This window comes from Callithrix jacchus, chromosome 8 (assembly GCF_049354715.1).
Source record: "Callithrix jacchus isolate 240 chromosome 8, calJac240_pri, whole genome shotgun sequence".
NCBI classification, from domain to species: Eukaryota; Metazoa; Chordata; class Mammalia; order Primates; family Cebidae; genus Callithrix; species Callithrix jacchus.
This window is the reverse complement of record NC_133509.1, coordinates 10489496-10516211: the sequence shown is the minus strand read 5'-3', so window position 1 is coordinate 10516211 and position 26716 is coordinate 10489496. Positions and strand designations below refer to the sequence as shown.

General features: G+C 39.8%; 1 protein-coding gene across 9 annotated transcripts in view; it reads left to right on the top strand.

Moving 5' to 3' along the window:
- The window catches only part of HERC1 (HECT and RLD domain containing E3 ubiquitin protein ligase family member 1), a 224929-nt gene that overhangs the window by 137751 nt on the left and 60462 nt on the right, over positions 1 to 26716 (top strand). For 5 of the 9 annotated variants that reach the window (XM_078333326.1, XM_054240445.2, XM_078333321.1 and 2 more), the window contains 12 exons: positions 2237 to 2452; positions 3353 to 3473; positions 3702 to 3939; positions 4099 to 4289; positions 6060 to 6215; positions 8254 to 8360; positions 9200 to 9310; positions 12909 to 13085; positions 19727 to 19966; positions 20346 to 20429; positions 22186 to 22706; positions 25394 to 26169. In XM_078333326.1, the coding sequence (XP_078189452.1) occupies positions 2237 to 2452; positions 3353 to 3473; positions 3702 to 3939; positions 4099 to 4289; positions 6060 to 6215; positions 8254 to 8360; positions 9200 to 9310; positions 12909 to 13085; positions 19727 to 19966; positions 20346 to 20429; positions 22186 to 22706; positions 25394 to 26169 (2938 nt within the window). The remainder of the gene's footprint in view (positions 1 to 2236; positions 2453 to 3352; positions 3474 to 3701; positions 3940 to 4098; positions 4290 to 6059; positions 6216 to 8253; positions 8361 to 9199; positions 9311 to 12908; positions 13086 to 19726; positions 19967 to 20345; positions 20430 to 22185; positions 22707 to 25393; positions 26170 to 26716) is intronic. The other 4 variants (XM_078333327.1, XM_078333324.1, XM_078333325.1 and 1 more) reach the window with 3 other exon arrangements.

The window sequence follows — 26716 nt, the reverse complement described above, 5'->3', positions numbered from 1 at the left end:
TTCTGCCAATTTTTTTTGTATTATTAGTAGAGATAGGGGTTTTACCATGTTGGCCAGGCTGGTCATGAGCTCCTGACCTCAGGTGATCCACTTGCCTCAGCCTCCCAAAGTGCTAGGATCACAGACATGAGCTACTGTGACCAGTCCCGAGCCTTCATTTTTGGCCCATTTGTCTCAGTCTAAACTAGACATCTCCTTTAGTTTAGAACCTCACAGAAATAATTACTGCTATCAAGACCCACTAATGAATGCTAAAATGAGTGAGCAAAACTTGAAAGAGACATAAGATGTTTGCATAGCCTTAAAGTATCTCCCCCCAAATATTTATTCATTGTTGTGGTTTTAACATGTCCACAGTTCTTTCATAGTTCTCCCTGCAGGAGGTGGAGATTAATTCTTCTCTCCTTGAGGGTGGGCTGGACATAGTGACCTGCTTCTAACAAATAGGATATAGGAAGAGGATAAAATTGTAACCTTACATTGCAGAAACCTGGCTGGTATTGCCTTAACTAAATGATTAAGATTAGCTGGGTGCAGTGACTCACACCTGTAATTGCAGCACTTTGGGAGGCCAAGGTGGGTGGATCACCTGAGGTCAGGAGTTTGAGGCCAGCCTGGCCATCATTGTGAAACCCCGTCTCTACTAAAAACACAAAAATTAGCTGGGCATGGTGGCAGACGCCCGTAATCCCAGCTACTTGGGAGGCTGAGGCGGGAGAATCACTTGAACATGGGAGACAGAGGTGGCAGTGAGCCAAGATTGTGCCACTGCACTCCATCCTGGGCAACAAGAGTGAAACTTTGTCTCAAAAAAAAAAAAAAAAAAAAAAAAAAGATTAAGATTAATATTAACATCACCAGTAATAAATCATGTTGAAATCATGTGCCCTTGATTTAATGTGAACACTTTATGTGCTATTCTTTCCTCAAATCCGTAATTCCATCTAATTGCTAGAAAAAACAAAATTTAGGGACATCTACAAAATACATGAACCGCTCTTCCAAAGTGTCAAGGTTATGAAAAATAAGGAAAGACAGAAGTCATCACAGGGTAAGAGAGACTAAAAAGTCATGGCAACTAAATGCAACACCGTATCTAGGATTAGATCCTGGAACAGGAAATGAGCATTACAGAAAAACTGAAATCCGAATAAAGTCTTTTAATTAATACTGTTTTAGTTTAGGGTTAGTTAATAGTATTGTACCAATGTTAATTTCTTAGTTTTCATAAATATACCACGGTTACGTAAGATGTTAACATTAGGGGAAGCTCAAGGAAGAGTATACAAGAATTCTCTGTACGTCTTTACAACTCTTCTGTAAATGTAAAATTGTTTCAAAATAAAAAGTTTTATTTTCGAGACGGAGTTTCGTGCAATGGCGCAATCTCAGCTCACCGCAACCTCCGCCTCCTGGGTTCAGGCAATTCTCCTGCCTCAGCCTCCTGAGTAGCTGGGATTACAGGCACGCGCCACCATGCCCAGCTGATTTTTTGTATTTTTAGTAGAGACGGGGTTTCACCATGTTGACCAGGATGGTCGCGATCTCTTGACCTCGTGATCCACCCGTCTCGGCCTCCCAAAGTGCTGGGATTACAGGCGTGAGCCACCGCGCTCGGCCTTATTTTTTTTTTTAAAAGAAGAAGGATAAGCTGATCAGCTACAGTGATATGCAGTGTCTTTCTAGGGAATATAGGGCCAGATGTTCCAAAAAACCACAGAGAAATAGTTCAGAAGTATTTCTTATTTCTGGGCTAAAGAGTATTCATTCTTTATAAACTTATTATTAGTAAAGGAAGCAATAGCAGTACATACTACCTTATAGTTTTGAAAACTCATATACATCTCCTTGTGAGCTTCACAATAGCTATGTGAGTAGACTAGATAAGGCATTATTAGTCTTATTTCATATATGAGGAAACAAACTCAGGAAATTAAGTGACTTTCCAAGGCCACACAGTAAGATAGAGGAGTCTGGCCTTGAAACTGTGTCCTCTACATCCAGAGCTACTGCTTTTCCCATTGTACTCTAACCTTTTTTTTAGTCTTAAGTATACTTACAGAGTTTTTAGAAAGATCTTGATAAAAACCAGTAATAATAATAAAATAAATGTCTTAGAATAGATTCATATGAAATGTCCGAATTTTCCAAATGTAAAAAATACTATCTTTGGCATACAGAGTTCCTTTGTGTCTGATTTCAGTGAAGAACTCTAAAATATGTTTTTTTCCTCAAGCTTCGTTTAGAGGCACTTCATCAGATCCTTGTTCTATTGTCTGGGATGGAAGAAAAAGGTAGCATCTCACTGGCAGGAAGCAGGCTGAGTTCAGGCTTCCAGTCATCCACGCTACTCACGTCTGTGAGGCTGCAGTTCCTAGCGGGGTGTTTCGGTTTAGGCACTGTTGGACACACAGGAGCCAAGGGAGAGAGTGGCCGATTGCATCACTATCAGGTGGGTGACACCTTGCAGTGTATACAGATTTTAACTGTCTTTTTACAAAGCCAGCCTAATAATGTGAAGCTTTTTGGTGTCCGTGATTAAGTTTAAAAATACAAAGACTTAGGTTTTTTAAGATACCTCATTGGTTTCATTTCCTAAATAATGCAGTTGAGATTTGGTAAGCCATGGTACTATTGTACTACAGTAGATTCTTTGCTGGCTCAGTTTTATTAATACTTAGCCAGATTGGATAGGGATAGATCTAAGTTTGGATAGATTGGAGTTTGGGAGGATGAGTTTCAAGAGTTGACATTTTTGACTTGGTCATTTACCTAGTTTTATGATTCCTTTGGTAATTTAGAAAAAGAAATGTTTATATCTTTCATATTTAGGTGGGAAAAACAGCTTTGTGAGGAATAGAAAGATTATACAGACTCAAGAATTATCAAGCATTTAAAATTAAATTTGGATGCTGAGCATGGTGGTACATACCTGTAATCCCAGCACTTTGGGAGGCTGAGGTTGTTTTATTGCTTGAGCTCAGGAGTTTAAGACCAGCCTGGGCAATATCGCGAAACCCTATCTCTACAGAAAACACAAAAAATTAGCCAAGTGTGGTGGTATGTGCCTGTAGTCCGAGCTACTTGGAAGGCTGAGGTGGGAGGATCATTTGAGCCTGGGAGGTGGAGGTTGCAGTGAGCCAGGACTGCACCCCTGCACCCAACATGGGTGATACTACAAGAACCTGTCTCAAAAAAAAAACCCAAAACTTTCATATGCTGAAATATTGTAAATAATTAAAAACCACCATAATGTTCTAGCATAGACTAGAAATGAAATGTTATTACTTCTTTTTTGCAAGGAGGTATTATTGTTGCTAATAGAAAAAGTAAATCTTTATGTGTAATTCAGGATGGGATCAGAGCAGCTAAGAGAAATATTCAGATTGAAATCCAGGTAGCTGTGCATAAAATTTATCAACAGTTATCTGCTACCCTGGAAAGAGCCCTGCAAGCAAACAAGCATCACATTGGTAAGTAAACTCTCCCTTCAAAGACAAAGTGCAGATTATGTTTTAGCCTGCGGTTGTGATAATAGTTATGGCCTATATTTTGTGTCTAACATTAGTAGATAAACTTAAAGAATAAATAATTGAAAATATAGTGTTTCATATTACTGTTAATATTTTAGAAAATGATTCTTTGTAATAAATGCTCTGTTTACTGAAAGGAAGATTCTTAACTATCTCTCTGTCTTTTAGAAGCCCAGCAACGTCTCCTTCTGGTTACGGTTTTTGCCCTGAGTGTTCATTATCAACCAGTAGATGTTTCTTTGGCAATTTCCACTGGTCTGCTAAACGTGTTATCACAGTTGTGTGGCACAGACACCATGCTGGGACAGCCCCTGCAGTTGTTGCCAAAGACGGGTGTTTCCCAGCTTAGTACAGCTTTAAAAGTGGCCAGTACAAGGTTGCTGCAGATTCTAGCTATCACGACTGGGTAAGTTTGGTAGATGTCTTTGCAGAATTGTACGAGGCCTAGTCTTCCTGCATTTTAGAATTCTCCCTTTCCCTCTAATCTGCTTTATGTATTTAAGCTCTATGTTTACCCTTCTGTGTTTTTGCTGCTTATTATTTTTTTTTCTTTTATTTCACATAGGACCTATGCTGATAAACTGAGTCCCAAAGTAGTTCAGTCCTTGTTGGATCTACTCTGTAGTCAGTTGAAGAATTTATTGTCCCAAACTGGTGTACTACATATGGCCTCTTTTGGAGAAGGGGAGCAAGAAGAGGGTGAAGAAGAAAAAAAAGTTGAATCCAGTGGAGAAACTGAGAAGAAAGATTTCAGAGGTAATGTAAGCTTTTTTCTGTCTTTACTTACAAGCATTTATTAAATCTCCATTGTATTCATATGATTAGAATGTAGACTTCCTCTTCCTTATGAGGTATGAGCAGATTTTTGTTTATTTACAAACCCCTTTTCTCTTCACATATATATGATTTAGATGAGCTTCTGACCAAACATCCTCTCCTTAGAGTCTTTTAACACTGATGTTGCAACCATACTACCCATTCTCCAGGTTCAGTGTTTTCTTGGCTGTCCAGGTGCTTGGACCTAGATTTTAGATGGCTGATTTCTCCCATGTTGTATTTTGCCTACGGGGAAGCTCAGATATTTTCTTAGCATTTGATCTTGACAAGCCATCTCTAACCCTTGATCCTGACAAGCCATCTCTGTTTTATATTATTATTATTATTTTTTGAGGCAGAGTTCCGCTCTGTTGCCGAGGTTAGAGTGCGATTGCACGATCTCGGCTCACTGCAACCTCCAACTCCTGGGTTCAAGTGATTCTCTTGCCTCAGCCTCTCAAATAGCTGGGATTACAGGTGACTGTTACCATGCTGGCTAATTTTTTTGTTTGTAGTAGAGACAGGGGTTTTGCCATGTTGGCCAGGCTGGTCTCAAATTCCTGACCTTGGGTGATCCACCTGCCTCGGCCTCCCAAAATTCTGGGATTACAGGGACCGTACCCGGCCCCTGACAAGCCATCTCTAACCTAAGTCCTGACCTAAATTTTTCCCCAGTTCAGGCGCAGTGGCTCACACCTGTAATCCCAACAGTTTGGAAGGCCGAGGCATTGGATTGCTTGAGCCCAGGAGTTCAAGATCAGCCTGGGAAATGTGGTGGAACCCCATCTCTACTAAAAATACAAAAATTAGCCTGGCATGGTGACGCATGCCTGTAATGCCAGCTACCTGGGAAGCTAAAGCATGAAAATTGCTTGAACCCAAAAGGTGGATGTTGCAGTGAGCCAAGATCGCACCCATGCACTTCAGTCTGGATAACAGAGCGAGACCCTGTCTCAAAAAGAAAAAAAAATTCCGTCAGCACCAAGGGTTTTGATATCTTATTTTTTTGTTTTGTTTTCTGTTTGTTTTGTTGTTGTTGTTGTTGTTGTTGTTATTTGTTTGTTTGTTTTTTGAGGCAAGACTCTCACTGTGTCACCCAGGCTGGAATGCAGTGGTGCGATCTGGGCTCATTGCAACCTCTGCTTTCTGGTTCATGCCATTCTCCTGCCTCAGCCTCCCAAGTGGCTGGGATTATAAGCATGTACCACCACACCTGGCTAATTTTTATATTTTTAATAGAGACAAGGTTTTGCTACGTTGGCCATGTTGGTCTTGAACTCCTAACCTCAAATGATCCACCTGCCTCAACCTCCCAAAGTGCTGGGAATACAGGTGTGAGCCATTGTGCCTGGCCTGTATTTGGGAACTGGGTTATATTATACTGGTTATATTATAACCCAGTCATAGGAGGAGCTCAACTTCTTCCTAGACTGTTCTGTTCTCTAATCACCAATAATTCTTTATTATACTTAGTCATCATAATTATAGCATGCTCATTTTTATTGTACAGAGACATAAAAGATATTTCAAGTTTAGGCTTTATTTTCTGCCCTTTCCCCATTCTATTCTTTTAAGTTTTCAGAATTCAGTAGTTGATGGCCTAAGATTTTGAATTAGATTTGTGCTTACTGCAGTTTCAATGTAAATTATGATATAAGACTATTTCTTGTTGGCTCTTGGTTGTAACATAAACTTATCTCTTCATTGTAGCTGCTCTTAGAAAACAACACGCAGCAGAACTCCATCTAGGGGATTTTTTAGTTTTTCTTCGGAGAGTTGTATCTTCAAAAGCAATTCAATCAAAAATGGCTTCCCCAAAGTGGACAGAAGTGCTTCTAAATATAGCATCTCAGAAGTGTTCTTCAGGTATATGTCCTTTGCCTTAGAGTATTTGTAGATATTACATGTGTTCTATTAAGACATTGCCAGACTTTAGCAACATTGTACGCATGACCTTGATTGGAAAGCTTTTCTTTCTTATTTTCTGCGTACCTATTTGATCAAAAGAAAACTCTAATTTTAGGCCGGGCGCGGTGGCTCACGCCTATAATCCCAGCCTTTGGGAGGCTGAGGCGGGTGGATCACGAGGTCAAGAGATCGAGACCATCCTGGTCAACAAGGTGAAACCCCGTCTCTACTAAAAATACAAAAATTAGCTGGGCATGGTGGTGCAGCCTGTAGTTGCAGCTACTCGGGGGGCTGAGGCAGGAGAATTGCCTGAACCCAGGAGGCAGAGGTTGTGGTGCGCCGAGATTGCACCATTTCACTTCAGCCTGGGTAACAAGAGCGAAACTCCGTCTCAAAAAAAAAAAAAAAGAAAAAAAAAAAGAAAACTCTAATTTCAGAAGTAAAAATTGGCAGAAAATCAATAATGGAGCTCTGGAAAAGATTATGGAATTTATCTAGAAACTTCATCCTCTTTTTTCAAATTGCAAAACTAAAAGTAAGCAGAGAATATCCTGTTTAATATATTTGAGCACAGATTCTGACCTTGCTTCTTGGATTATCAGGATGCAGATCTGAATTTGTACAGTCTCTCTTATCATGATATGATTTCTGTTGCCTTGATTGTGACTTCTGATTGTTTGATATCTATTACAATTCTACATAGTAAGCTTAACCCCTGGTCCTTACCCTAAAAGGTTTGCTTACGTAGGTTACAGTCACTCCTTTCCTGTTATCTTGCTAAAATTGTGGCAAAATGCACAAAACATAAAATTTACCACCTTAATCATTTAACTGTAAAATTTAGTGACATTAAGCATGTTCACAATATTGTACAATGATCACCACCATCCATTTCCAGAACTTTTCATAATCTCTAGTCTGTTTTAAGTATGCCAAAACATAAGGTCATCTTCTGTGATACAGGTTAGTTTATATGTTTACATGCTCAGTATAGTTTTTCTTTTAATTAGTATAACTTATAACAGCTTTTTTTTTCTTTAATAAGGTAAGGGTTATATTTAAGTTTTAGGAGGATAAAGAAAAATTAGATATTTATTTTCAACTGGTCTTAGTACAGTTATATGTATTTTTAAATAACATTTACATATCAATATCTTACTTTCTACCTTGGATTACTTCATTTATTTATTTATTTTTCTGAGACAGAGGCTCACTGTGTCGCAGGCTGGAGTGCAGTGATGTGATCTCAATTCACTGCAACTTCCCCCTTCCAGGCTCAAGCAATCCTCCTGCCTCAGCCTTCCAAGTAGCTGGGATCACAGGTGTGCACCACCAGTCCTAGCTTTTTTTTGTAAAGATAGAGTTTCACCATGTTGGCCAGGTTGGTCTCAAACTCCTGGTCTTAAGTGATTTGCCCACCTCAGCCTCCCAAAGTGCCAGGATTATAGGTGTGAGTCACCACCCCTGGCCCTTGGCTTACCTTAGAAAAGTACAGCTTGTTTACTCCCTGTTAACCCTAACAATGCCTGTGAGACAGTCAGTGCATGGACAGGGAGAGGCAATGAGGTGAATAATAAGCCTGAGCTCTGGAGAGTAACAGTTAAAATTCTACCTCTATGAGCCTGTGTGGCTTTGGTCAAGTTACTTAATTTATCTGAGCCTTATTTTTCTCAACAGTAAAATGGGCTATAATTCAGTTTATGAGGATTAATAGAGTATATGTATGTCAAATGTGCAGCATAGTATTTGGCACAGATACTTTTTTTACAGTGCTTTTCCCATTATGTATACGTAAAAACTGAGGCATAAACATGAATATATTCATAAGCATTGATGTGTACAGGATGGATCCAGAATTCTTGTGAAAACAGTTTGAAATCAAGTTAGGTTCCACCTATAAATATTTAGCAGCCTCAGGAATTTTTTTTCCCTCAAGTACATTTTAACTTTGAATTTAAGTCACATTGATAATAAGAAAATATCTTTTCTCCTCTAGGTATTCCTCTGGTTGGTAACTTAAGAACAAGGCTCCTTGCACTTCATGTCCTTGAAGCTGTGCTGCCAGCTTGTGAATCTGGTGTCGAAGATGATCAAATGGCTCAGGTTTCTACTTTTAAAGTTATTAGATGTTTTCCATATTTGCAAAATGATTCACCCAAATCTGTACTTAGTCTCTTCAGTTGTAAATGTGTCTTTTATTCAGTAGTGTAGCTTTTACTTTTAGGATTGCTTTCTTTATTATTTCATCCCCAAGGAGAGAGCACAAAAATTAAGTTATGGGGTGTGAGAAGTAGAGGGTTAGAGGATACTCTGCAAGGTCAGAAGGAAAGAAAAATCTGAAATTTCTTTGGACCTCTGGAGGAAGAAATTTGTGAGTGTTTGTACTAATTAGAGGTCTAAATAGTAAGGCAAAATGGGACCTGCTTTCTAACGGGTTAATATTTCCTTTTTTTTTTTTTGCGATAGAGTCTTGCTCTGTCGCTGAGTCTGGAGCGAGTGCAGTGGCACGATCTCAGCTCAGTGCAACCTCTGCCTCCCGGGTTCAAGTGATTCTTCTGCCTTAACCTCCAAGTAGCTGGGATTTATAGGCACATGCTATCATGCCTGGTTAATTTTTTGTATTTTTAGTAGAGATGGGGTTTCACCGTGTTGTCCAGGCTGATCTCAAACTCCCAACCCCAGGTGATCCACCCTTCCCAGCCTCCCAAAGTGCTGGGATTGCAGGTGTGAGCCACCATGTCTGGCTTCTAATGGGTTAATATTTCTAGAAAGTGATATTTAACTTATAACCACCAAAAGTAGCTGTTGAACATTGGTATAATCAAACTTCACATGTGACTTAATATTACAGTTAACATGATACTAACAATACTTAAAATTTCTAACAATACTTAAAATTACTTTTTATAAATTTTATCATTCTTTTTTCTTCAATAAAACAGATTGTTGAGCGTTTATTTTCCCTTCTATCCGATTGTATGTGGGAGACACCCATTGCTCAGGCCAAACATGCTATTCAGATAAAGGAAAAAGAACAAGAAATAAAATTACAGGTAATTGATTTTTCCTAAAAGGTGTTTCTAGACAGCATAAATGAATATTCTCTCTCTTGTCACCAAATGCCTATTCCTCTGAGGCACCAAGCTCTATCATTTATTCTATCTCCTCTCGGCATTCGGTCTCCCTCTCCACTGATTCCCTCCCCTCAGCTTATAATCATGCTTGCTTAACTCTCATTTCACCTTTCCTAAATCATGTTTTTATCTGTAAAGCCTTCTCTGTCTTCTCCCTTGTCTTGCCCTACTAAGATTCTTGGAAGAGTAATCTGTATGTTTCAGCCACTTTTTTACTTCTCATTAGCTCTTCAGCCTGACCATTTATCTTCTATCAAAGTGGGAAATTAAATGACAAAGATAAGTGTTTGTTGCTAAATATAGTGTATCTTTTTTTAACCCACATCTTCTTTTACCTCTGGAAACTCTATCCTTCTGTTATTTTCAAAATGCTTTCTCCTGGATCTCCTTATATTCTCTGCCAATGCTGATTCCCTTTGAAAGCAACTCTTTTTTAGTGCCACTTTTACCTTGCCTTTGTCCCAAAACATTGGTGTTCCACAGAGTTTGATCCTTAGCTTTTCCAGCAGTCTCATCCATACCCAAAGCAAGAACTAACATGCTTTGATTTACAGTTTTAAAGGCTCACTCTGCAATGCCTTTCAAACTTAAATGCTCGCCCAGGTGTCTCCCCCTCAAACCCTTCCCCTGCTTTTTTTGGTCCAATTTCTGATCGAAAGCGCCACCATCCACCTAGTTTCCCAAACTGAAATTCCTGGGAATTCTAGACTCTCCTAATGTCCCATGCATGTAGTCACTAGTCTCCATTGATTTATATAGCTTGTGAGTCTGTCTCTCCATTTGCCTTAATTCTTATCTTGGTTTTCATGATTCTGCACTTTTCCTGGTTCTTCTCCTACCTTGATAGAATGGCGTGTTCTCATTCTATAGGTTCTAACTGTTCTATTCAATCTGTGTTGGATTAATCTCCTCATTTCTTCTCAAAGAAAGCTTATTAAGATGTACATGCAATTTATTCTCAAATTTTAAATTCAGGTTCTGGTATTTCCCCTGAATTCTTGACTTATATCCCCATCTTCTACTAGTCTCATCACCTAAGTGTCTAACTGGCATCTCATACTTAGTATGTCAAAAATGGCACCCTTAGTTTCATCACATTCTGTTTCTTCCCCAGGCTTTCCCAGCCTCTTAGTGAGTTACTCAAGTGAAAAACCTAGGAGTCAACTTGATTTCTCACCTCCATTTCTCTAGATTCTGTTGGCTTGTCTTTAAAATGTGACTTGAATTTGCCTACCTCCTCATCTCTTCTGTCATCACCCTATTCCAAGCCATAATCACCTCCGGCCTGAACTCTGCAGTAACCTCCTAACTCTTCTCTCTGCTTCCATTTTTGTGCCCTAAAGCCCATTCTCTGCATAGGGTCCAGAGTGAGCTTTTAAAATTGTAAATCAGAGCATGTTGATCCCCTGCTTAAAACACTCCAGTGGTGGCCGGGCGCAGTGGCTCATACCTGTAATCCCAGCACTTTGGGAGGCTGAGGTGGGCAGATCACCTGAGGTCAGGAGTTCGAGAGCAGCCTGACCAACATGGAGAAACCCTGTCTCTACTAAAAAAAAAAAAATACAGGTCGGGCACGGTGGCTCAAGCCTGTAATCCCAGCACTTTGGGAGGCCGAGGCGGGTGGATCACGAGGTCAAGAGATCGAGACCATCCTGGTCAACAAGGTGAAACCCCGTCTCTACTAAAAATACAAAAAATTAGCTGGGCACGGTGGTGTGTGCCTGTAATCCCAACTACTCAGGAGGCTGAGACAGGAGAATTGCTTGAACCCAGGAGGTGGAGGTTGCGGTGAGCTGAGATCACGCCATTGCACTCCAGCCTGGGTAACAAGAGTGAAACTCCATCTCAAAAAAAAAAATTTGCCAGGTATGGTGTTGCACGCCTATAATCCCAGCCACTCTGGAGACTGAAGCAGGAGAATCGCTTGAATCTGGAAGGCGGAGGTTGCATTGAGCCAAGATTGCCATTGCACTCCAGCCTGGGCAAGAAGAGCAAAACTTCATTTCAAAAAACAAAACACTCCAATGGTTTCTCATCATTCTTGGGATAAAATCTACAGTTCCTTGTCCTCTCCCCTTTGCTCACTATAGTGAGCAAGTCTAAGCAACTTGCCTCCTTCTTCTTGTGTTTCCTAAACACGGTAATCTTGCTCATTCCTTAGGGCTTTAAACTGGCTCTTACCTCTAGATATATTTTTCAGAGATTTCTTGTCATTCAGTTCTCAATTATCACATCTTCAGAGAGTGTTTCCCTAATCAATCTAGAGTAGCTGCCACACACTCTTTGTCATGTCACCTACTTTAATTTCAGCCTAGCACTTAATCCTTGTATTTTCTTATTTATTTTCTCTCCCTCTTCCAAAATATAAGTTCTGTGAGAGCAGAAACCAAATGCCCTGCTGCATATGAAGGACCTGATAGGATACCTTGTAGAGAGTAGATGTTTAATAAATGCACATTGAATGAATGAATGAATTCAAGCGCTCACTATTTCTTTTTTTTTTTTTTTCTTGAGAGAGTCTTGCTCTGTCACCCAGGCTGGAGTGCAGTGGTACGATCTCGGCTCACTGCAGCCTCTGCCTCCCGAGTTCGATTGATTCTTCTGCCTCATCCTCCTGAGGAGCTGGTACTATAGCTGCACACCACCATACCTGGCTAATTTTTGTATTATTAGTAGAGACAGAGTTTCACCATACTGGCCAGGCTGGCCTTGAATTCCTGACCTCGTGATCTGCCCACATTGGCCTGCCAAAGTGCTGGGATTACAGGCATGATCCACCGGGTCCAGCCCCTTTACTATTTGTTACCTGAGCTTGCAACAATATCCTAATTAGTCAGTCTCTCTGCCTTCCTCTTATATACCCCTGGTAAAATGATGTTTATAAAGCATGGAGCTGATCAGAGATCTCCTGTATACCTTATTCTTTGTAGGCCTCCCTAATGTCAGTAGAGTAAAATTCAAACTTGATATGGCACACAAGGTTTTCCATGATTTGATTTCTTCTTCTCTTTCTGGACTTGTTTTCTGCCAGTCTTGTCTTCCAGACATTACATAGTGCCTATCATTACTTTAAATCACTGCACTCTGTTGAACCTCTATGCGTTGGCACATGCTATGACATACTGCCTTAAAATGTGTCTCTCCTTTGACCAGCTGCTTACTGCCCTTTCATCATTTAGGACTCAAGTAAGAAGTCACCTCGTTTTGAACATTACCTTGTCCTCAAGCATGGTTAGACACTTTTATGTTTCTACTATGCCTATTACGTAATTTTGATTATTCTCCCACTGGAATACTAGCATTGTGTGTTTGTCTTCTGTCCACTAAAGGAACCGTAAGCTCTTTATGGGCAGGGACCATGCTCTATTTACCACTGTGTTCCTATTGCCCTGAACAGTAACTGATTCATAGTAGATACATAATAAATATTTGTGGAATAAAACCAAGGAGCCTCAGAATATATCTTACCTGAGATATGGGTTACTCCAAAATACTGACCCAGCTTCTTTTCTGGTAGAAGCAGGGAGAGTTGGAAGAAGAAGATGAGAATCTTCCTATCCAAGAAGTATCCTTTGACCCAGAGAAAGCTCAGTGTTGCTTAGTGGAAAATGGACAGATTTTAACTCATGGCAGTGGAGGGAAAGGATATGGATTGGCATCTACAGGAGTAACTTCTGGGTGCTATCAGTGGAAGGTACGTAGAAAATATAAGTAGTTTTTAGCATTTTGTCTTTGAGTCCTTCTTTTTTCCAGGTTCTTATAATAATTGTGTAGGAAGACTGAAAAAAAATTGTGATATGTAAATGTTCTATTATTAAGTAAGATAATATAAATGGAAACCAAATGAAAGGTATACAGAAACTCTGTGCTATTTTTGTAACGCTTATAATTCTAAAGTTATCTCAAAAATTTTAAAAATGGTTGTTTGGTTGTTTAAAGTCATACTATAACCCTCCCATAAGGAGTCACACAGACTTATTTTCCTCTAGCAATGAAAATGAAGCAATGTGTGTGATGTTTTTGTCTAGGAAATCCCATTAGAGATTCAGTGCCCACAGTTTTTATAGGGGACTGTTCATATTGGTACCCTCTGCTTAGCATGTACTAACATTTTAGATTCCCAGAAGGAAGGCTGGTATTTAGCATAAACCATATTGTTTGTCCAGTCTAGACACCATAAGCCAGCCTGTATCAGTTGGGTAAAATTTTATCAGTATAGGGGACTGTTTATCAGTCAAGTTTCCCCATGCAAGCCAAGGGTCAACCATTTCTTTTTTTTTCCCTCTGTTGCCCAGGCTGGAGTGCAGTGGTACAGTGGTGCAGTGGTATGATCTTGGCTCACTGCACCTCTGCCTCCCAGATTCAAGCAGTTCTCTGCCTCAGCCTTCCGAGTATCTGGGATTACAGGTGCCTGCCACCACACCTGGCTAATTTTTTTTTTTTTGTAATTTTAGTAGAGACAGGGTTTCACCATGTTGGCCAGGCTATTCTTGAACTCCAGACCTCGGGTAATCCACTTACCTTGGCCTTCCAAAGTGCTGGGATTACAGGCATGAGCCACCGTGCCTGGCCTCAAGCATGCATTTCTAAAGATAGTAGTCTCTGTTGTGTTAACCCCTTCTTTTGCACAGTCTACTCCTTTATCTCTTGGGCATGGTATATATACAATAAAACTATCAATAGGACTCCATGTAGCAGGATAAGATTGACCAGTAATATTGACTTCACTTATGCCTTTTAGGGGTCCTAGACTTTGCCAGTTACAACAGATCTTATTAACCAACAGTTGTATCTTAAAAAGCCATGTGGCCTCATTCTTAAGCCTTTTTCTTAACTTTTAAAACTTTTCGGTCCTGGACTGGCCAGAGTTGTGCTGTACTAAATTAATGTACTGGCATCAGTTTAGCACAGCACAACTCTGGCCAGTCCAGGACTGAGGTGTTATCATGATAAGCTATACACACAACAAAATATAATCCCTTAGGGCATATGTGTTACCCTTGGAAACAAAGAATTTATAATTATTAGGTCCTCTGTAATGAGAACATAAAATAGGCAGCACTGGTTAACATGACACCAATGTGACCTGCCCCCGTGGGACCTTCAGCTCTGATCCCAGTTCAGTCTGAATAATTCAGTTGAGTCTTGGTTTCAGAGGGACTGTCTGAAAGCAGTCAGTTTTAAAGGATTTTGTTTTCTGTGACATCATTATTTCTGTCTCAAGAGTATGAATGACATCTTGAGGTGTTTTGTGGACATTGCAGGAGCTGGAGCCACCCACTGTGGTCTTTTGACAGACTTGTCAGATTTGATGAGAAATTCAGCAGTCAGTTTGAATTTAAAGTGCTCACAGCAGCTTTAAGACGAAATAGTTTTGTTTTGCTTTTTTTTGGTTGAGATGGAGTCTCGCTCTGTTGCCAGGCTGGAGTGCAGTGGTGCGATCTTGGCTTACTGCAACCTCTGCCTCCTGGGTTCAAGCAATTCTCCTGCCCCAGCCTCCCAAGTAGCTGGGATTACAGGAACCTGCCACCACACCTGGCTAATTTTTTGTATGTTTAGTAGAGACAGGGTGTTGCCATGTTGGCCAGGCTGATCTCAAATTCCTGACCTCAGGTGATCTGCCCTCCTTGGCCTCCCAATTACAGGTTTGAGCCATCCCTCCTTGCTCAACCAATTCCCCCCGCCCCACCCCCCACCAGAAGATAGAGAACTTTAAGGAATAGTTCTGAAAAACAGAGGTCACATATGCCTGCCCTACTCCTCCATGCTTCCCTAAGTTGCTAGTTTTTGTTTTTTCTCTACTAATGGAACACATGAACTTCATACAATCTCAGATGTTGAATCTTCCTTCCTTCCTTTTCTTTTCATTCTTTCTTTTCCTTCCTGCCTGCCTTTCTTTCTTTCCCTTTCCTTCCTTCCCTCCTTCCCTCCTTCCTTCCTTCCTTCCTTCCTTCCTTCCTTCCTTCCTTCCTTCCTTCCTTCCTTCCTCTCTTTCTTTCTTTCTTTCTTTCTTTCTTTCTTTCTTTCTTTCTTTCTTTCTTTCTTTCTTTCTTTCTTTTTCTTTCTCTCTTCTCCCTTCCTTTCTTTCTTTCTTTTCTTTCTCTCTCTCTTCCCTCCCTCCCTCCCTCCCTCCCTCCCTTCCTTCCTTCCTTCCTTTTTTCTCTTTTCTTTTGTCTTGCTCTTGTTGCTCAGGCTGGAGTGCAGTGGTACCATCTCAGCTCACCGCAACCTCTGCCTCCCGGGTTCAAATAATTCTCCCTCAGCCTCCCGAGTTGCTGGGATTACAGGAGCCCACAGTGATGTCTGATTAAAATTTTGTATTCTTAGTAGAGACAGGGTTTCCTCTATGACATCAGGTGATCCGCCCGCCTTGGCTTCTAAAAGTGCTGGGATTACAGGCATTAGCCACCCCACCCAGCCAAATATTTCAATTTTAAAAAATCATTTTTTCTTTTATCTAGACCTTTTGTCCAGAAGGGTTGGATGCAAAAGGAAAAGTTTTCACGCAAAACATTTACATACAACTTAACCAGAAAGGTTAGAAATTGGTCAGGACAAAATTTCAGTTACAATTTTTTTTTTTCAAAATAGGTTTATATAACCTTCTATATCTTTCATCCTAATCATTTATCCAGTGAGCAGTCTGGAAAAGATCAGTCTCTTTCGGGGAACAGTTTTATTTAATAAACTGCCCTATTGATGAATGTTGTATATCATGAGAAAGGTGAGGGGTGTAGAGTCAAATGATCAGTCCCTTGTTGCAAACTGCAACCATTCTAGAAAGCTTAACATGTTGGGACATCACCTAGATGGTACTGAGAGTCCGGTCTCTTAAAGAGTGGATGGAAGTATATTGCTCCCAGAAAACAAGCTCTTTTCATGGACATCTGCAGGAGACCTGGACTGTCCAGCCAGCATCCATGATGTATCTGAAAACATCATTGTTCACCGCAACCTCTGCCTCTCAGGTTCAAGCGATTCTCCTGTCTCAGCCTCCCGAGTAGCTGGGATTACAGGCACGCGCCACCATGCCTGGCTAACTTTGTATTTTTGGTAGAGATGGGGTTCCTCCATGTTGGTCAGGCTGGTCTCGAGCTCCTGACCTCAGGTGATCTGCCCGCCTCAGCCTCCCAAAGTGCTGGGATTACAGGTGTGAGCCACTGCGCCTGGTTGACCCTATCTCTTAAAAACAAAAACAAACCCTAGATGTTGTAGAACCAGACAGTAGTGTTTTAAGTCTAGGCTTGAAAATAAGACTTTCCTAAGCTCTGTTTGTTTGACAGTCTTGGAGTCCAAATTGACACACTCAAAAATATCTACTTAGGCTGGAAAGTCATCAGCCTCTAAGTGTTAGACATACGATTTTATAAGAATTCTTTGGCCACTGAATGTTTTTTAACACTCTAAAAGCATATCTCTGTATGTCCATCTACAGCTTGCCTCTCTTTTTATCTCAGAGCCTTTCCCAGAGGCTCCAATAGGAAGAAATCATAGCAAAAACCCACCAGTTATGAACACTTGTTTTGTTTCTAATATAGAGTTTAAATGCCAGTCTACCTGCTGGTAACAAAAAGCGAGGAATTTGTGTCCCACTAATATGTTTTTCTTTTGGAGCTTTCCCTGATCAGGATGATACTTTAGCATTTATGAAGTGACAAGTTTGTAACATTTTGCATCTTAATTTTTTTTTTTTTTTTTTTTTTTTTTTTTTGAGGTAGCCTGTTGCCCTGGCTGGAGTGCAGTGGCACAAGCTCGGCTCACTGCAACCTCCACCTCCCAGGTTCAAGTGATTCTCTCCACCTACTCCCGAGTAGGTGGGAGTGGAGGTACTCATCACCATGCCTCACTAATTTTTGTGTTACTAGTAGAGATGAGGTTTTACCATGTTGGCCAGGCTGGACCCAAACTTCTGACCTCAAATGATTCGCCCACCTCTACCTCCTAAAGTGCTAACAGGCTCGAGCCACCATGCCCAGCCTTTGCTTCCTTTTTTTTTTTTTCCATACATCCAGATGTAGTTGCCCTAAAACAAAGCTGTTTTTTTTTTTTTTTTTTTTTTTTGGAGAAGGAGTTTCGCTCTTGTTACCCAGGCTGGAGTGCAATGGCGTGATCTTGGCTCACTGCAACCTCCGCCTCCTGGGTTCAGGCAATTCTCCTGCCTCAGCCTCCTGAGTAGCTGGGATTACAGGCATGCCCAGCTACTCAGGAGGCCCAGCTAATTTCTTGTATTTTTAGTAGAGACGGGATTTCACCATGTTGACCAGGAATGGTCTCAATCTCTGGACCTCGTGTTCCACCTGCCTCAGCCTCCCAAAGAAAGCTGTTTTTAAAAGGTTCCCTTCTTCTTTCTCACATCTTAAGTTTACTCAAACCCCTAGCAATAAATTTAGCATTTACAAGGTAAATTACGGCAGGGGGAGAACCTGCTATAGCATTAGCAGCAGCTCAGCTTAAGAAAATAGCTGGAGTGGTTTCTTTCTATTCTTGTTTGTTTTTGTAGATTTTGTAGAGATGGGAGTCTTCATCTGTTGCTCAAGGTGGTCTCAAACTCTTGGCCTCAAGCAGTCCTCCCTCCTTGGCCTCCCAAAGTGCTAAGATTACAGGTGTGAGCCACTGTACCCATACTCAAAGCTGTCAGGGGTTTTTGAACCCTTTCCCCTCCCACTGGAGGAGAGAGCAACTAACAAGTTAATTTTTTTACTCTGGCTCATCTAAAGCCCATTCGTTGGGACTATTTGGGCCCTTTTTCTTCAGGAAAGAAGTTGTTCCTGGAAGAAAGAACAGCTCAGCTTTTATCCGAGCTGCTCTTTTTTTCTAACTTCAGCTGGCAAGACCAAGAGCATCTGGGGAGTCTAGCAAAAACTATCTTGTGGTTGGATTTATCTGAAAAATTCATCTGTAACTTTTGCCTCTCAGAATGGATAGCAGCTCACCTTCTGTTTCATATTACGTGTAACTCCATAGACACCTACGGACCAGAGTTTTATCTTTTCCTTTTGTCTCTTTCTTTGTCCCCAGTAATATTTAACTGTATTCTAATGCATCAGGCTTGTCCTAGTGAATCTCATTGCTGCCACTGCTGTGTCATGAGTCCCAAGACCACCCTCACATTCAGCGATTCACTAGAAGGACTTCTCAGACTCCTCAAGTTGATATACTCACAACTGAGATTTATTCTAATGATGCAGTAAGAATATATAGCCAGCTAATAAGGGAAGGACACAGGTGAGATATAGAGGAATCCATGTATAGGCTTCCTGCTGTTCTCTCCCTCCCATGAGCACAAGCTTTCCCCAGCAAGAAAAATACATATGTGTCATGTTTCTAGAGAAGCCCAAAAGAGATGCAGAAACCAGAGTTTTTACTGGGGGCTGGTCATATAGACACCTTCAACCTGCCACCAAAATTTTGTACTCCCAGAAGGAGAGCAGGTATTCAGCATAAACCACATTGTTTGTTTAAATGTTCTAGGTCAGTGAGCCACCTTTACTACTTAGAAGAAGTTGGGGGTTTTTTTGTTTGTTTTTTGAAATCATTATAAGAAACTGTTTACTAGTCAAATTTCCAGATACTAGCCAAAGGCCAGTGTTGCAAGCATGCCTTTTTGAAAAGCAGTACCACTGGGTGTAGTGGCTCACGCCTGTAATCCCAACACTTTGGGATGCTGAGGTGGGAGGATTGCTTGAGTCTAGGAGTTCAAGACCAGACTGTGTAACATCACAAGACCTCATCTCTACAAAAAATAATTTTTAAAAAATTAGCCAGGCATGATGGTGTACACCTGTAAACCTAGTTACTCAGGCGACTGAGGCAGGAGAATTGCTTGAGCCCGGGAATTTGAAGCTTCAGTGAGTCATGATCATGCTACTGTACTCCAGCCTGGGCAACAGAGTGAAACCCCATCTCTTTAGAAAATTCAAAACAAAACAAAACACCTAGTTTTAGGCTTGCAATATTAACTCTTTTTGTAAACAGAAGTATACACAGGAGAGTAGTTAAAAATCTATATGTAAAGAATTAAAGCTTTTCATTAATAATTTTCTGCACTACACATACTTCTTGGCTTCATTATTAAGTGGTAAGTTAAAATTGCTTATTTTAAATACTGTAGATATTGAAAGGTTATTCTAAATGTTCTGCAAGGTAAAGAATAAACTTGTTTTAAAATCTTTCTAAATTGATGTGATTATTTCATTTTCATGTTATTTTCACTTAAAAGAACATATTCACATAAATGCATAATTATTATTTATAAACATATTCCTTGTGTTGGTTAATGTAGTTAATAGCGTATAGATTTTTTGAGTATTAATGAATATCCCACTTTTATTTTAGTTTTATATTGTGAAGGAAAACAGAGGAAATGAAGGTACATGTGTTGGAGTTTCTCGCTGGCCAGTACATGATTTTAACCACCGCACTACCTCCGATATGTGGCTCTATAGGGCCTATAGTGGTAACCTCTATCACAATGGAGAACAGACTCTCACATTGTCCAGCTTTACTCAAGGAGATTTCATTACCTGTGTGTTAGACATGGAAGCCAGGACCATTTCTTTTGGGAAAAATGGAGAGGTACTGAAACCCATTCATAAGCATTACCCTTTTCTTGTTTCTACTTATAATCAACTAAGTTGTCCAGTTGCCATTTAATCAACTTAACAGATGATCTACTTGTCTCTCCTTTTATTCTAATACTTTCTGATTCTTGAAACATTTATTAGCAACAAACAAAAGGAAGATAGTAAAACCCCACTAAGATTTTTTGAAACAGATGAACAAATTCTGATCACTTATTATATGTAGACTTTTCTTTGTTAGCAAAGTTAATTGAGAATTTTATCAAGTAACTTTTGTTCTGTCTCGTAAAAGCTTTAGATTCTAATGTGGTTAGATATTATCAATTTTAAAAATTTCTATTTTTTTTCTTTTGCTCACCACTGCCACATTCTAGGAACCCAAATTAGCTTTCGAAGATGTGGATGCAGCAGAATTGTACCCATGTGTGATGTTCTATAGTAGCAATCCAGGGGAAAAGGTAACGAAGCCTCAAACCTTTATTTAAGAATATTTGTTATTTTATTGCTTAGCATCAGGAGGAGTTTATAAATATAATAACCTATTTCTTCTCCCATTAAAAGTACCTGACTTAGGTAATGTATTCCTCTAGAAGAAGGATACTTTTAGAAATTGCCTTTATGATGTATTACTATTTAGGCACTATTTCATATTCTGGACATTGAATACAGTGAGTCAACTTTCAAACATATGTGCATTTACAAGAACTCTAGGAACTAGTTTAGGGATAATCTAGTTCATTGGGAATTATGAATATGAGAGAGAAATCTAGAAATAATCTTAAATGTAATAAGATCCTATCAGCTGAATAATAGGAGTTCTAGTCATGATGGAGAAACTACCTTTCATTCCTTCAGCTGGGGGAATTTTCAGGTGTTGTGGATGGTGTAAATTTGAACCTCATGACAACAGTATTAATAGGATACCCTCCATTGTAAACTTTCTTTTTTACCTCATCTAAAATCCGGGCTGAGAAAAGCTTTGTGATCTCCCTATGCTGGTGGGTGGGTTTTTTTGTTTTGTTTCGTTTTTTGCCCTACCCCATCCTTTCACTTGCAGATGCATAGCACATAGCTTACGGCGAGTCTTAATAATTTATAGCCATTATGTAGTAGTGGAGAGCTTTCAACTTACGTTATGTATAATATTTCCATACTAAAATTGCTGGACCTGGTAGATCTCAACAATGAAAATTATCTTTTATTCTTTATTTTTAAAAATACACTTTTCTAATGTCAAGGAATTATAATTTAAGGCTAGCTGGGAACTATTTATTGGACAGCCAGGCAACCAAAACGGAACTGGAGATGAAGTAAAGATGCAGCCCAGTGCCTGATTTCATCCCTTGCCCTATGTAGGTTTGCAGCCCAAAGTAGGTTCTGTCATGTTCAGGTTCAAATGATGGCCTGGTGCTTTCTAACATCTGTGAACCTTTAAGAAATTCACTCAGGCTTAGACTATGTAGCAATCAATTTATTCTATCCAGAAGCCTTTGTGATAAATTTTAGAACCTCTGAGAAACACCGTACTAATAGTAGTTAACTTTTTTTTTAACGTTTACAGTGTGACTGTCACTGTACTAATAAGCACTTTATGTGCATAATCTCATTTAATCTTTGAAATAATTGTTAGAGACAGATGCTATAATTAGTGTCAGTTTTTAAGTGAAAAGCTAAGGCTTAGAGAGATTAAATAACTTCCCAAGATTATACAGAGTTATGATTTGAACTCAAGTTTTGTTCCTCTTTTAACTTGTGTGTTATTTGCAATGTGTATCCAGATTGTGACTATTCCGAATGTCTGGATTTGTGATTTTACTTTTGCACCCCTTGAACAACGTAAGATGTCCAGGACTTATTATTCTGGAGTCTTAAGGATGAGAATGAGCATATCCTTAAGGCTTATTTTAGGCTAAATTGAGTCAGTCACACATGCCTTTGTCTCTATAGTCATCTTTCAAATGGTCCTAACATCTCTGGAATTCATGAATTACAGGAAATTTAAATAACAGAGTAGTTTATTCTGGTGGACCATACTACTATTGACTTCAGGGTATCTGTAACATTTCCTTACTCTTTGGGGGCCAGTTGGTATAATTCATATGTATGCAGAGACCCAAATACTAGTTCAACATGGGATTTCACATGTTAGAATTTATAGTGACTAAGAAGAACTAATAATAGCACACCTTTTCCACTCTCTTTACTTTTATATAGGTGAAAATTTGTGATATGCAGATGCGTGGCACACCCCGAGACTTACTTCCGGGAGACCCTATTTGTAGTCCAGTAGCAGCAGTGCTGGCTGAGGCCACTATTCAGCTCATCCGTATACTTCACCGAACAGACCGTTGGACTTACTGCATTAACAAAAAAATGATGGAAAGGCTGCACAAAATTAAGATATGTATTAAAGAGTCAGGTCAGAAGCTAAAGAAAAGCCGCTCGGTTCAGAGCCGAGAGGAAAATGAAATGAGAGAGGAGAAGGAGAGCAAAGAGGAAGAGAAAGGTAAACACACTAGGCATGGCCTCGCTGACCTCTCAGAGCTGCAGCTGAGGACTCTTTGCATAGAGGTGTGGCCCGTGCTGGCTGTGATAGGAGGAGTTGATGCTGGTCTTAGAGTTGGAGGTCGGTGTGTTCACAAGCAAACTGGGCGCCATGCCACGCTGCTGGGAGTGGTCAAAGAGGGCAGCACGTCTGCCAAGGTCCAATGGGATGAAGCAGAAATTACTATCAGGTATGATCTGTTGAGTTACACTTTTAGCAAACGAGTATTTAATGGTGAAATAGGCCTTTGCCTGTGGACAGTGAGTAATCATGTATTTTAGGTTAGCTGACAGTTAATTTTTAAAAATATTTCTCATGCATTTAGGTGTTTGTACTGTAATTTCTTAAAGGAAAATTTTCTAAACCCATGTTCTTTGAAATACCAGTGGATTTTAAACATATATAACCTTTTTGTTTTGTTTTGGGGAAGAAATTGTAAGCTCATCAGTTTATAGGTTTCACTGGGATTTTTCCTCCAGTTTTTCATTTGGCTTTTTGCATTTTGATCATTTCTGTTACACACTGACTGGGTTAGTAAAAAGCCAACCAGCTGATCTATTCATTGCATTTTGTGGTAGCAAGGCTCGGAATATTGATCTGACTAAAATTAGGCTTTGCTTTATCTGTAATTTTAAGTATTCTTCCTTTTTATGAAAGCACATATTTCTGTCCCCTCAGATTTTGAATAGATATGAAAGTTATATGTCACAAACTGGGTTTTAAAAGCATTTAGGTGTGTTTGCATTCAGATAGCATTTACGCGAAGTACAAATTTCATATGTTTACATGGAAATGCATGTTGAGCATCCCAAATCCAAAACTCCAAAATCCAAAATTCTCTGATGAGTATTTCCATTGAGCATCATGTTGGTGCTACAAAAGTTTCAGGTTTTCACTCAAAGGAGGTACTCATTGGAGCATTTCAGATTTTGGATTTTTGGATTTGAGATATTCAGCTGGCAAGTACAATGTAAATATTACAAAATTTGGAAAAAAGTCAAATCCAGAACACTTCTGATCCCATGCATTTTGGATAAGGGATACTCATCCTGTCATGTATCTTCGTTGATAAGGGGACTCATTTATCTAATGACTCTATATAATTGTATCATTTGAAAATACAGATTTATTGGTGATATTATGTAACTGTTCATTATACTGCCTAATGTGATTCCTGTAAAATTACATGTTAATATAACATGAACAATATTTTATTTTATTTATTTGAGATGGAGTCTCGCTCTGTCACCCAGGCTGGAGTGCAGTGGCATGATCTTGGCTCCACCTCCTGGGTTCAAGCCATTCTCCTGCCTCAGCCTCCCGAGTAGCTGGGATTACAGGCACCTGCCATCATGCCCAGCTAATTTTTGTATTTTTGTAGAGATGGGGTTTCACCATATTGCCGAGGTTGGTCTTGAACTCTGTGACCTGAGGCAATCCATCTGCCTCAGCCTCCCAAAGTGCTGGGATTATAGGTGTGATCCACCATGCGCAACTAGAACAGTATCTAAAACTGTGGTTCTTTGTGCTTTTGGAGTGGTACTGTTTTAAAATTTAGTGAATGCAATGGATCATCTTAGCCAAAAAATAATATGCATAAACTTTACACAGAATTTCAGGGGTTAATGGACTCTGCCTTCCCCTCCATTCTGTCAAACTAAGACACCAATGACAACTTTACAGAATGACATTCAAATGTCTACCTTTCCTCTCATTCTTTGCCTTGTTTCAGAAAGGATTTGTGATGCCTTATATAGATGCATACAGTAGGCTGGGCTTGTTGGCTCCTGCCTGTAACACCTCAGCATTTTGGGAGGCTGAGGTGGGTTGATTACCTGAAGTTAGGAATTTGACACTAGCCTGGCTAATATAGTGAAACCTTGTTTCTACTAGAAATACAAAAAATTAGCTAGGTGTGGTGGCATGTGCCTGTAATCCCAGCTACTCAGGAGGTTGAGGCAGGAAGATCTCTTGAACTCAGTAGACGGAGGTTGCAGTGACCTGAGGATGCACCACTGCACTCCAGCCTTGGTGACAGAATGAGACTCCATCTCAAAAAAATAAAAAGAAGAAAGAAAAGATGCATACCATATAGTAAAATAAGTAATAAATTAAAACAAGAAAAATGAGGCTAGGGGAAAATAATATTAGGAAGGGAATGTAAAACCAAGATTTAGATTAGAACAACAAAACTTTATACTGGCAAAAGCTTTTTTATTACATTTTATATAATTATATCATTCTTAAACTTGCAGAAAGTCTTGTCAATATCAGGAAATTGTAATTATATTTTTGCTTAAACTATGTAGGAATTGAGACTACAATGTAAACTTTTTTATGGGATAAAGTCCTCTCTGAAATAAGGTACAAATAGCCATTACCTATATCATAAACTAGATTTATTATACAGATTTTTGAATAGCTTATATCAAACTACATCTGACCAACCTCCTGTTTTTGTAAGTAAATGTATACAGCCACACCCATTTGTTTAGTTGTATCAGTGGCTGCTTTTGCACTGTGATGGCAGGGTTGAGTGGTTGCAACTGAGACTGTGTGCCCTGCAGAGTCTTAACTATTTCTTGTCTGGCCTCTTACAGAAAGTTTGCTAACTCCTGCTTTACATTATTTAATAGTGGGTATTCTTATTTGAAAGCACATGCACATCCCATTGTTTCTGCATTTAGCATCACATCTCCCCATTTTCTCATAATAGACTCATTTTTCTCTGTGTTTGTAATGATTTCTCTAGTTTGTGTAAATTATTCTCTGTATTGTGTACATGATGCACCTTATTTTGTCTACATTATTTTCTGTATCTTCCTCCTGTCTTTCCCTCACTTGCTTCTTCCTGTGTCATTCTGATCTTTATTAAAGCTTCCCAACTTTTTGGTCGCCTAGTGATACTCCATTGTATAATCTGGAACCCTGTGAACCATTGCCGTTTGATGTGGCGCGATTCCGAGGCCTGACGGCTTCTGTGCTGCTGGACCTAACATATCTGACTGGCATTCACGAAGACATGGGGAAACAGAGCACCAAGCGACATGAAAAGAAACACCGACATGAATCCGAAGAGAAAGGGGATGTTGAGCAGAAACCTGAGAGTGAATCTGCTTTAGATATGCGAACAGGCATAACATCTGATGACATCAAAAGTCAGGGTACCGCAAGCTCCAAATCAGAAATAGAAATCGCTTCGTTTTCTTTAGATCCCACACTGCCAAGTGTGGAATTCCAACATCAGATAACAGAAGGGAAAAGAAAAAATCATGAACACATGTCCAAAAACCATGACATAGCCCAGTCAGAAATTAGAGCAGTCCAGCTGTCCTATCTTTACCTTGGTGCTATGAAATCACTTAGTGCCCTTCTTGGCTGTAGTAAATATGCTGAGCTGTTGCTGATACCAAAAGTTCTGGCTGAAAATGGCCACAACTCAGACTGTGCTAGTTCTCCAGTTGTTCACGAAGATGTGGAGATGCGAGCAGCCCTGCAGTTCTTGATGCGACACATGGTGAAGCGAGCAGTCATGCGGTCACCCATAAAGAGAGCACTGGGATTAGCTGATCTGGAACGAGCTCAAGCCATGATCTATAAATTAGTGGTCCATGGGCTTTTGGAAGACCAGTTTGGGGGCAAAATTAAGCAAGGTATGTTATCTGATTTTTTTTCGTTTTGCTTTTGTGCTGTTGCAATTATGTTTGTAATTGTTTCAGAAGGGATACATTCTGTAAGTGATTTGTTAAAAAAAATTTTTTTTGGCCAAAGCAATTTTCACATCATTTTCTCTTTGAAAGGAAAACAGTTCTTTTTTGTTATTTTTATATTAGTAATCCTCTGTCTATAATTTTGCTATTTTAAACCTACACAAATGTTGGAACTCAGCAATTATTACTACATTTTGTAAAAAAATTTTAACTCACACCAAAAAAAGCATTTATTGATCTGACTCAAAATACGTAGTATTCTGGCCAGCACGGTGGCTCATGCCTATAATCCCAGCACTTTGGGAGGCTGAGGCAGGCAGATCACTTGAGGCTAGGAGTTCAAGACCAGCCAGGCCAACATGGCGAAGCCCTGTCTCTACTAAAACTACAAAAATTAACTGGGCATAGTGGTGCATGCCTGTAATCCCAGCTACTCAGAAGGCTGAGGCAGTAGAATCTCTTGAACTCAGGAGGCGGAGGTTATAGTGAG